The 12,587-nt window shown below is 31.6% G+C and overlaps 1 protein-coding gene across 2 annotated transcripts; it reads right to left on the reverse strand.

The window, feature by feature from the left end:
* Positions 1–1,477: 1,477 nt before the first annotated feature.
* Positions 1,478–7,828, reverse strand: LOC124921858 (bifunctional aspartokinase/homoserine dehydrogenase 1). 2 transcript variants are annotated; one of them, XM_047462557.1, is made up of 12 exons: positions 7,617–7,828; positions 6,431–6,581; positions 6,106–6,183; positions 5,906–6,021; positions 5,646–5,699; positions 4,834–4,921; positions 4,666–4,758; positions 4,246–4,286; positions 3,323–3,376; positions 3,046–3,209; positions 2,150–2,222; positions 1,478–1,894 (listed from the first exon to the last, which is right to left on the reverse strand). In XM_047462557.1, exons 1-12 carry the CDS (start codon positions 7,710–7,712, stop codon positions 1,766–1,768), a joined length of 1,137 nt encoding a protein of 378 aa, XP_047318513.1. In that variant the 5' UTR covers positions 7,713–7,828; the 3' UTR covers positions 1,478–1,765. The 2 variants fall into 2 exon arrangements, with proteins under 2 accessions (XP_047318513.1, XP_047318514.1); XM_047462558.1 differs by having other exon boundaries at positions 2,150–2,219; positions 7,617–7,825.
* Between the last annotated feature and the right edge of the window lie 4,759 nt (positions 7,829–12,587).

Consider the following 12,587-nt stretch of genomic DNA (forward strand, 5'->3'; position numbering starts at 1 on the left):
AACATATTTTTAAATATATCTGACATATTATAATAATAATATTATATTATAATAATAGTAATATAATATATTATAATATATTTTTAAATATATCTAAAATATTATAATAATAATATAATATATTATAATATATTTTTAAATATATCTATAAAATATTAAAACAATATAATACATTATAATGTATAAAAAATAAAAGATGTAGAATAGCATAAGGAGACTGTGCAAACAAAAATTAAAAAAAAAAAATTTAATAAATTTAATACTTAATTTAAGAATTGAATTATCATTTAACGACTAATTTAACACCTACCTCTTAGTTGTAAATGAGTATGCGAATCCTTTATGTACACATATAAACAAAACATTGACTATTTTTTATGTTCATCATTATAAAACTTAAATGAATTCATTTTTCAAATCAACCTCAACATCAAGAAATTGCTTGATAGTTAGATCTGATCAATTTTTATTTTATTTTTGTAAATTGGTTCTTATTTTTAATTTTAAACTGGAAATTAATTTGCTATACGTTACCCTTAAAACAAATCATAATAAAATAAATGTTTCACATGCATTGCTTGCATTCTTAAGAAAATTTACAAGTGGACAAGTCATTGTCATCCTGTACACTAATAAATAAGCCCCTAAACTATTTCTCAATTTCAATTTACACTCTCAAACATGAAAAAAGGGGCCATTTTCCTACAATTCAAATCCATTTAGAAGCAACATTTTTCTACAATGTATTTAAAGTCTAAATTAATAGTCTAAAAGCAATTCTAATAAGAAATGTAACCATTAATGATGATGTCTTCTACCTAGATCAATAACTTGTTCAAAGTAATGCAATTACAAGAATCCATTCCAAATATAAATAAATACCCCCAGATTTAGCAATGAATCGCATCACAGTTGTTTACATTATTAGAATTCGTCGTCATAACTATTTTGTATTATTGTCCATTTATTGAAATCACATGTAGCAACTAATTGATTATTCTTAATAGTTAACATAATCACGTAGCTGTAGCTGTTTCGTATTCGTAGATAAAATCGAAAGAATTCAATGTGACAGGTCTATCTAATCATGTTCTTCATGCAATACCACATTAAATTCAAAGTACTACCTAACAACTACCAAAACAAAAGTTGATCTAAAAGAGAATAACAGCAAAAGTAAAAAGGTAAGAGCTGCAAACAGGAGGATGTAGTTTGAATATTTATTAATTTCAGATCTAATTAATAAATTCCATGGTGGTTGAAACTTGAAATGATTCACATGATGGTAAATTTCCATCACACACTTATAATAAGGCTTATGCTGCAATAAAAATAAATGGCCAAGAACAGCCCATGGACCTGAAATATGAGTCTCCACTAGACAATGATAAATGTAAAAAAAAAGAAAGAAGAAAAAGAAGCATACTTTTCAACAATTATGTTCTCATTTTATGACAAACATGATTGGTACTTGAAATTAGGAAGATCTGCCTAAAATTCCAAGTTTAATACCACAAAGGGCCCACAAACAATGCTACTTGTCATCTGTATATTGGTAAGCCTAATAAATGCCTTTCAAAAATACAGCAAGCCTTTTAGTCATATTCCCATTTAGCTGCCAAAAGTTCTATGTAGAAAACCAAAATCCCAAGAAAACAAAAATTGAACAGTATGATCAATAAGTGATTCTAAAACATTCGGATTAAGAAGCTCAATTATCGACGAACCTCAGGTGTCTCTATTGGACTGAAGAAACTCAAAAGCATCATTTCGCGAAAAGGTCCTGAATATCAAGGATATCGGCCAGGACCCCAGCTGCTGTAGTATCGTTACCAGCTCCAGCTCCTTGAATAACCAACGGCTGGTTTTTGTAACATCGGCTGTATATCTCCATCTGCAGCCATGAAAAATATAAATAATTCTTATAGGATTTTTCACAGAAATTAGAGTTTAGGTCTTGTTTGATGAACCTCTTGTCCCATCATCAATCAAATCATCAACTAAAATAACTTAATTATTTTTTCTAACTTTTTAAAATATTAAATACAAATGATATTTTAGTCATTTAACCTACAATAAAAGAAATGTTTAGTGGTTATTGTGTTATTATATACCATCCCAGAACTTATAGAAAAATAGAAAGGCTTACTATATTGTCACTTCCTCTTAATCGTCCCAATGGAGAAGCTTTCGGAAGCTCCTGAAGACCAACTTCACACCTGTTAAGAGAGAAACATGGTATCTACAATTTTATTATTCTTCGCCAAAGAAGACAGGTCCATTTTACGCCAAAATTAGTTATCCCTTCTTTCTAAATCAATTTGTAATCTTTGTTTAATTTGTTGATCCAACACAATCTGAAGATTACTAAATTGCTATCTTTTTGTGAATAAGTGAAGAAAAATACAGTTTATCATTTCTCTCCTGAACCGTTTTCCTTTAAAGGTACGTTTGTTGTGCTCCTTCCAAAGAGTCCACCACAGGAAGTGGAAATTAAGCCTATTTTCTAATGTTTTAACCAGAATTTTGTCGAATCTAGACACTAGGCTAATAGGTCTAAAGTGCTTGAGTTCAATCAACACAATAAAAACAGAGGTCCAACTCCGGTCGAATGGGCTAATAGGTCTAAAGTGCTTGAGTTCGATCAACACAATAAAAATAGAGGTCCAACTCCTTTCGAAAGAGGTTGAACGATGGAAATGAACAAAAAGTCCATAAAATAATTCTTGAGAAATTCTTGTAAAATGCAAAACAAACAAGATTGATAATCTGCAAAGAAGAATCTATATCCAACTAGCGATTGGGTCGAATATAGGAAGGAGAAAATTAGAGATATTTCCTATGTGCTTAAGAAGACTGTTAAATATATAAAAGCAATTGTATTGATAGGTTGAATGATGATAAGAATTACTCACGAGTGCCTTATAAAGGTTATTAAGAAGATAAAATGTTCTTTAACCTGAATTTAATATAATGACACTTTTGACCATAAAGTATAATATATTCAGGATAACCTTTACATATGCTCATATAATAAAGTCATACCTTGATTCATCTATGACACAAACATATCGGAGCACGTTGCCTCGTGAAGCAGATAGCTGAACCCTTTCCTGGAAGTCCTTGTCAAGCTCCGGAAGGCCACTTTTCAAGAAATCCTCCACATTCATAGTGGCAGCTCCCATTTTCTCAGGATACAAGCTTTCAACCTACAAACCAAGCCAAAGAAAACCTAAAACATTTGAAAAACAGTAAAAAGAAGAAAACAAAACATGAGCCAAAATGAAAATCATGATTTATTGTTATGATTACATCTTGCAACCTTAATGTTGTCCAAGTTGATCTTCCTGCCAAGGAGCCGAGCAAGAATCAAAGCCTATTTCCACAACACAGTAGACTAATTAATAAGAAGTAGACTAATTAATAAGTAGTATGAAATGCATAGATATAAGTATGGGTGTGTGTATAATATACCCATCTAATCAAATCAACCAGTTCAATCAATGGGAAATCTAGAAATCATTCTTTCAAAAAAGCATATCAGAAGTATAATTAACATTTCTTTCTTAGAAATTTACACTAATTAATGAAGTAACAAAAGATTTAATCTTCTTCCAGTTTGGTTGAACAAGGTTGTACTTCAGCGGTTAATAGCAATTTTCCAAAGGCTCTCAAACTCGAACAGAGTTGACAAGGTCCTAAGAAATTATGTACACTTTATGAAAGAGGATACAACTTCATTGTGCCAAAAATATTCCTCTCCCTTCCACTTATAATAGTATTTATATATTGGAACTCTCCCTTCTCATCATTCATGAAAGTATTTGTTGAGAAATGAGAATTGTAATCACCTTACAGTCTTTAGGGATATCTATATGCCATTAATGGATATTGTTAATGAAATTCCAACATATAGAAAACTTAAAATTTAATTAATTAGTTATTCTTAATTATCTAATTTGAATGTTGAGGTTTACATACCAATTAGGCTTTTAATTATTTAACTTCATTACCTAGTTATTGATAATGTTTTTAATGTCACTGTTATTTTTGAGATATGATATTTTCACAAAGCTTTGAATTTGTCTGTTTGTCAATGGTTTTATGTCCTAGTATATAAAGAGAGATTTTCAAGAGCCAACTTAACTCCTGCAACTAGTCCTTATTGATAATATCCTATTTTTGTGAGATCTAAAATCAATTAGAATCAACTTCATTGCAGTACAAAATGGAACACGGTTAGACCTTTCTTGCTACGTCCATGCCACCAAGATCATCACGAGGATCTGTGATAAAAAAAGAGTGAGAAACAAAAAAATATTAGAATCTGCTTGCACAATCTCTAATCATCATAAAATTTCCGCACCACAATGACCCCATTTGAAAATACTTGATGAGAAACAACACATAAATCTCTAAATTTGATTTAGACTAAGTTTAGTTTCCAAACATAATCTCAATCAAATACAATTCTGGATCCAGAATTTGTGTATCAAGGTGTTTCAAAATGGGGCCAATGTTTTAAAAATAACGTTTTTTTATCATTTGAAAGCTTGGAAGGAGATTCTCAGCATTGAACAATCTCTTTTGTCTTACTATGAAACATAAAAAAGCATAAATGAAGCATGCCAATTAAGAAATCTTAGAGGTGGCAGTAAATTCAACCTGGCTCTGTATAACCAAGGCTTTTAGCAGTTTTTACAACTTCGCTGAATGGTTTTCCATCTTCAACTTCGCTCATCACAAAGCCCAGTGTACCTATAAAGAGAGAAGGAAATGTAACAACAAGAGTGGAAACCAAGCATAGAGGGATAAGGTTTAAAAGCTTATTACCACTTAAGCTCCCAACTATACGGTAAATAGTGTCTCCAGATGAAATCATACGGTTTAAGGCTGCAATTACAGGGAGGCCAGCACCAACCTGTCAAGAAGCAAATTAATGTGAGAAAACTTTAAGAATGATTACTGAGCTAAACGATGGACACAAAACACAATGATCTTTTCCCTTCTACATTTAATATGATTACTGAGCTAAACGATGGACACAAAACACAATGATCTTTTCCCTTCTACATTTAATATTAGTTCTAGTATTTCAAGGAATTTTACTGCTTTGACAATTGATTAACCTTTGTGTTTGTAGATCCGGGTTCTTTATTGTCGCGAATGCGACTTCTAATAATACAAACAACATCTATACATCTCTTGAACACTGGACTTGAACGTTGTTCATTGAATAACTCAACCATCAAGCCGAGTTGAATTAGTATTAAATATTAATCATCTATTTATGTGCCCATAAACATTATTTGCTATGATTGATACTTTAGTCCTTCTATAATCGGATACTTCCATTTGCTTTAATAATCCAAAGCTAAAAAACTGCTTCAATTTAAGTTTCTCAACAAAGTAAAGAATGTTGCGGCAACAATGGCCCTATTTGAAAAAAACTAATGATTTTCTGTTTTGATCCAGATGAGAAACCATCTATAAACTTCTATGATAAATCAAATTTCCAAATGTGATCTCAATATGTATCCACATTCATACGAGAAATCTGACAGAAATAGTGTTTGCAAACGAAGCCATGAAAAATTTATTGACTCACTAATAAATTATCTTTTTTTGAGGGATAGCATACTTACAGTTGACTCAAACCGAACATGTCGTTGATGAACAAATAATTGTTGGTAATCTTCCTGAAAGACAATACCAGATGAATAAGTTATCTCTGGCACTTTTTCTTTTCTCGGAGATTTGTGCCAGAGAAAGGTGAAGTGTAATAATGGATTCACATATTTACTGAATGGGATATACTAAGATGAAAAATATGAATACGACATAAAACATACAGCATGTTCTTCCAAACTTATCAGAATTAACAGTAGCTGAATCTCTTGTTTACCATTGAAGAAGTAAGTGGCTTCTTATTGGCCATGATAATAAAACCACCCAAATCAACAACCTGTTTTAGTACCCCAATTGTCTCTGAACTGGCAGAACAATCAACAAATGCCAAACCTGTCATAACAGCGGATTCTTTTAGCGCAACTTCTGAAACTAACTAATGTAAGGCTATCACTCAAGGTAAGAAAAGTCACAAACCTGTAGATCGAGCCAAAAGAGCTGCAACATCAATGATCGTTCTCACTGCTTCTGCTCCAGAAGATATTTTGCATTCCCCTGGAATTCGTAACAAAATTAAATGTCCACTGTCTAGCCAATAATACATTTTATAAAGTTACACTGTCTAGCAAATTGGAGATTTCCTCATTTAAGCTAGCAATAGAAGATACCATCATTTTAGTAAGCATCCCGTTGCTTGCCCCACAAGAAGACCATCTTAATGTCTCAAATAGATGTATGTAAAGTGTAAATTGATGCTCATAAGAATAATCTAATGGAATAAATTAAAACAAGGACAGGATACCTTTATCCCTCAGTGCAAGCAAAGGAGAGCCCTCGGACTTGATACGGCAAACTTCAGCTAAAAATGTGTCATCTAGCTCTGTTGTTAACACATCTGAAGTAATAACTGATGACTGACTATCACATACTCCTAGAACTTGCAAATGCACGCCCTGTTAGTCAAAATAAGCATATTCTGATCTTAATGAAACAACAATTCAAAATGCCAAAATAATACGCTTCAAATGCACAAAATGCAAAAAGAGACTTTCTTCAGAAGAAAAAACAATTTGGGACAGAGAAATAGTAAGAAAACATGATCTTGACATGCTTGAAAAGGTAGATCGGATTCTTTTTCGGTGTAAAAGAAGTTAATGCTTAATGGGAAAAATGATGCCAATAGACAAAATTTGAGGACATTAGTTCACATGACCAGTTGCAATTAAATCAAAAGCTCAAATCACCATCCAAACTTTCATTTGGCTCAATTCATCCATCAAATTTGAAAATAAGCTCAAATAGGTCAGGCTGTGAAACTAAAGCCAACTTTATGAAGGGCAACTGAATGATGATAACATTCCCATTAATAAAAGGTATTTGTTTAACTGTCTATCAGCGTTAACTTACTATTCAAATTCGGTAGCAGCCCATGCATGTTTAGTGGGTGATTTTAGCTTGAGATGATTTTACATTCATCCATTATAAAATGATATTTATAGCTATTTGACATTGAGGTGTCCTTTGGGCGACTACTACGTTACCCAGTTCGTTTCTGCAACTTCCAACCTAATACAACACTTTCAACTTCGGCAAGGAACCACATTTTCTCTATAAACATGGAAAATCCCTATGCTATTTCTCTCCCATCAATATTAAGTAAGTAAACATCCATTTTTTATTTTATTTTTACATTTATCAGTAGATTTCATTATTTCCCTTCCAAACAATTGGACAGAAACTGCAGCTAGCCATTGGGGCAAACTTGATTTTCACGAGTTTCTTTGCAGGAACAAATTAGATTGTAATTGTATTCAAACAGATGGATTGCAATCCGTCTTGATTATGCAGAACAATCTGGATACGTTCGTGCATTGGACTAGTACTAGTAGCATAATCCGTCTAGATTATGGAGAACAATCTGGACTAGTACCAATATAAATCCGTTTATGCATGGGTGTGAGTGTTTAACAGTTCGAGTAAGTAATTACCTGTTTAGAGTGAAGAGATCTGCCGGCGACGATGTGCTGGAGGAGTTGGCGTCCAACCCCTCCGCATCCCATCAGAATCAGAGGGATTTTCTTCATTCTTCCGTGCTTCCTCTGTACAATCTCTCTCCCAAGTCCCACCTCACACCGGCCACCGCTTCTTCTTCTTGTGCTGCTGCTGTTGCTTAGTTCGAGCAAGTACTTTAAGTCACTTAACTAAGGATGACAATGTGATCGGGGTTTACAATTCCGCCTTATACCTCTGATTTTTTTTTACTACCATCTCGGTTGAATATAAAAAAAATCTCATAAAATTATATATAAACAAATATTTTAATATTATATATGGTAATATATTAACAAATTATATTATTATTATTATTATTTTAAAAAGTTTATATATAAAAAATAAAAATGAGCCGTTTAAGCACAACGAAAAATCATAATATATAAAGAAAAAAATATAAAAAATAATACTTAATAAATTATTAAGCTCGTAAATCATCGAGAGGAACAATTAACTCCCCCGTCTAGTTTTTCTGAACTAAAAACGTCATAATAATAGTATTATGAATGATACGCATTGAAAGTTCGACGATTTCTCTTCAACTAGATAATTCATCAAATAATAATTATGATAATAATCCAAATATGTAGACATATCATATCAGCCGCATCAAAACAAATTTCTTAACAACTACCCAAAGACTCAAGCATCACCAAATGAATCTCAGTAATACTCTACAAAAGATTTTAAATACTAGTCACCACTCGACAATACAAAAGTAAGTGAGTTGCCGATTCAATTTTTTTGTGACGCATACGACAATGACTAGCCATAATACAACACTTTTCATGCACATATCATCCGTTAGAATTCCACCATGAATAACACTACATTCAAAGGATGAAATCTTAGATGAAATTTTTGACTCTCAATTTTTTCCCAACAAAAATTATATAGAATCATCTTAGTGAACAACTTGTAACAATGTCCTACATGGAAACTATCTATATTTTGTCAACGCATAACGTCTTGTTCAGACGATACACTTGTTTGCGTCTTACAAAAGTAAAACTCTATTATGATTTATGGGACGAAGTCTCCATAATGTTTAATCTCATTGTGTATCTAATTTGACTAGCAAAACCACTAGATAGATGATCAAACATGTCCTTAACTGTGGAATTTCTATTAGTAATGGAAGTAAGCTCAGGATACGTCGTATCTAGACTTTTGACACTACACCAAATATCATCCCCAAATCTAATCGAAGAACCATCCCCCACAATGAATCTAGAGTGCTCACGAAAAATTTTCCACATAGAATAAATTCCCTTCCAAAAGCTACACCCTACTGGATAATTAGACATTTTTGTGAACCATCTAGACAAATCATTACCATACTTACATTTGATTATCAATGCTCAAAAACTATTCGACTTCATTACAATTTACTACACCATTTCGATAGAAGAGACTTATTAAAAGAAATAAGATCTCGAATATCTAGACCTCCATGATCTTTAAAACATTTAACCTTATCTCAATTAACTAGATGAAATAAACTTAAAACTCTTATAAAATATGAAATAAATAAGTATATTGGTAATGTTATATATTTATTTATGTTTATTAGTGTTCGGAGTAGAATTGAGTGAGATTGGGGTAGAGTTAGAATGAGGACACAAATATCATCCCCGCCCCCATCCACGGTCAACTACCGGTCAAACTAGTAAAAACTGCTCTAAATGAACAATTCAAATTGAAACGTAACGAATTATAATTGTCATCCCTCCGTACCTCAGACGAATCATTCTCTCTTGTGTTAGCCTAAATCAAAAGCAAAATTAAGCTTAAAGGCCTCTTCGTAATTGGAAAGAAATAAAAGGACATATATATGTGTAAAAAAATGGAAAAGTAACTCAAAATTTATACCCAACTTGATAGAAAGGTTCAAAAATATCACTCAAGTTGTAATAAATATAACAAATTCCACTAAATTACATTTCAATTTTGTTTAAAGGTGTCATTCTTTTACCATTAACAACTTTTTAAAATTAAATAAATAAATAATATTATTATAAACACTAAAATTTTACCTACCTAATTTATAAATTCTAAATAATTATTTTGAATAAATAAAATCAAAATAATAAAAAATAAGGCCAAGCACAATTAAATAATTAATTAGATTAATTATTGTAATAATTAAATCTCAATTAATTAAGATAATGACCAAGAAAAAATAAATAAAATAATTTGAGATAAATATTGTATTCGTTTTATCTCAAATAAATTTTAATAAGTAAAAGAAAATTAAAATAAATAATTTTGGATAAATGTTGTATCCATTTTATCCAAAATAAATTATTTATTAAACCTCACTCATATATTTAAATAAATGGGCAAAATAAGTGTCCTATTTATTAAAAATATTTTGTAGTTTGAAAATAGAACTAAAAGGGAATGAAAAAAAATCAATTTCAAACAAGCTCCAAGACTGAAAAATTGCTGGAATATACTACAACCAAAATCAAGAAGAATTAGTGTAGCAGACATCACAACCATCGGATGAACGCTAGATTGTCATCCAACGCCCAATAGTCAGTCGCGTCGCTCGTTATAACGAAAGAAACACACGTTCGCGAAGTAGTGGAACGACTAACGTGCGCTTCATCGTCGTTAGCTAGAGCGCTGAAGGAACGCCCAAACGCAACGGCGCGCTAACGGAATGCCTGAACGTAGACATTTCTACCCAAAATGACGTTGTTTCTCTCCTAGGTTGTCTTCTTCCTCGCGACGAACAACAATGATGAACAACCAAGATATTTGATTTCTCAAAGATGGAACTCTGACGTTAGTCCACCAAATCAGATAATTCATAAGCTGAAATGATCACCCTAACACAATGACTATTTCATATATGATCATAGGCCTCATCATGGCCTGATCGATCAAGTTTGATGAAAAATAGACAAAACACCATTATGGCTTTTGACTGAAATTCGATCCACTTGGTCGATCAACCGACCTTAAGAGGCTATAATAGACTCCTCTAAGAAAACTGAAGGCAAAGAATCCACTCACAAGCCATCAATCAATCCCAAATGAAATACGCCATTAAAATTTTAAAGTATTTTTTTGAAAATTTCGAATCTTCGTGTAAAGCTGTAAAACTCAAATTCAAGCATTCACAAAGCTTCTAAAAGAGTTCGGGAGTGTTCTCCAACTCACAGTAAGTTTCCAATCATATTGTAATTCGATTTACAAGTTTTAATTAAAAAAATTACATTTCAGTTCGACCAGTTTCATATACTGCTTGATTGTCTAATTTCTTGATTAGAAAATGATCCCAAGATCATTTGTAAGCTTTATGTCAAAATAAAACTGAATCAATCAACCTAAATAAAAAATACCCAAATTTTATTTTAAAATTTTTTAAAATTGGGTTTCTGTTACTCAAGAACAACAGCCTAGGAACCTTCCTAACATGTTTCTAAGGATACTATGAACATATTCAAGTCAATTTCAAGTCATTCCGATCATGCTTGATCAAAAACTAATTTTTTTATTAATTAAAAAAAATTAGTTCTTAAATTGGTTAAAACGAACAGTCAGTGTTCATATTTTGGTTTAATTCAACCATATGAAGTATAATGAAGTTATTGACAAACTCCTTAATAGTGTTCTAAATTTTGTTAGGCGCCAGTCAGACGCTCGACTGGGGCCTAGCGCCTAGGCGTTTAGGCGGGGCCTAGGCGGTGTACTGGAATTTAACAATAAATCTTTAACCATTTACAAAAATCAAGTAGAAAGCAATACCAAACATTTAAATATGCAATTACAACACTTAATGATCCATTCCAAAATTCCAAATATGAGAATAACAACATTTCAATCATTCTAACTATCACAAACTTGATCCAAACTTCCAAACAAAGCTACAAGTCTACAACATTACACCAAAATAAAAAAAAAAAATCAAATTCCAATGTCCAAACATCACAATAGACATAATATAAAATAACATAATAATAATAATAACAACAAGCTAACAAGCAACAACAAAACCATCCAAAGTTTTAAACACAAATATCACATCAAAAAAATTAAGAACAATGCTCTCAAACCAACTCTTCTTCTCCATATTCTTCTACCACATGCTCTTCATCCGACTCAAATTCAGCTTCTTCCATATTCACTTCCACATTTCAAATTCAAAATCATCAGTTTCAAGTTCTCTCATCCTAGGACTTCTTCGAGGTTCAGGGGTCAAGTTCTCACCAACCTCATCATCATCAATATCAGTCCCCTCAACAAACCATCATTGTATTTCACTTTCATTAATAACAAGTAACTCAACATCTCTCCTTCTCCTTCTTGTACCTATTCAATAATTGTGAATTGAATTGGACATAAAATAAATTGTTTAATTGGGAAGTATCTAGCCTATTTCTCTTCTTGGTATGTATCTACAAGAAAAAAAAAAAGATAGAAATACAAGTCTTATAATAAGGAAGAAGAAAAGAAACTAGTAAAAATAGACAAAGGCATGTGTATTTATTATTTAATTATTTATGCTACTAACCCCTTCAAATGTGCTCCAATTTCTTTCGCATCCAGAAGAACTAGTGGTTAATGATAAAATCTTTATAGAAATTCTTTACAAATTTGGAGTCTCATGACCATAATTTAACCACCAAATTGTTGCTTAAATGAAAAACAAACAACATAAATAATGACTTAATACTTGTAAAGAAAAGAATTAACAAATTAATATGAAGATTCTTTTTTTCTTTACCCTGATCAAACTTGTCATCATTTACTTCACATCCTTTTGCTGTAATACACTTCCCAAAAATTCCTCTTTTAGACTTATAAACTGGTAACTCAACATTCATGACAATATTCATCAAATTAAAGTCATTGTGCAAAATCAATTCAAGACAATTAATAACCCTACTGAGACC

Source organism: Impatiens glandulifera, chromosome 1, assembly GCF_907164915.1.
Source record: "Impatiens glandulifera chromosome 1, dImpGla2.1, whole genome shotgun sequence".
NCBI classification, from domain to species: Eukaryota; Viridiplantae; Streptophyta; class Magnoliopsida; order Ericales; family Balsaminaceae; genus Impatiens; species Impatiens glandulifera.

What these genes read in the sequence shown, in the direction of transcription:
- LOC124921858 (XM_047462557.1), bottom strand. Translation starts at nt 7,712, where the DNA reads ATGAAGAAAATCCCTCTGATTCTGATGGGATGCGGAGGGGTTGGACGC. An exon ending in AGCCACTTACTTCTTCAATG is followed by an intron (nt 5,700 to 5,905) that starts GTAAACAAGAGA and finishes ATTGTCTTTCAG; the next exon opens with GAAGATTACCAACAATTATT. An exon ending in ATGTTCGGTTTGAGTCAACT is followed by an intron (nt 4,922 to 5,645) that starts GTAAGTATGCTA and finishes GCTTCTTGACAG; the next exon opens with GTTGGTGCTGGCCTCCCTGT.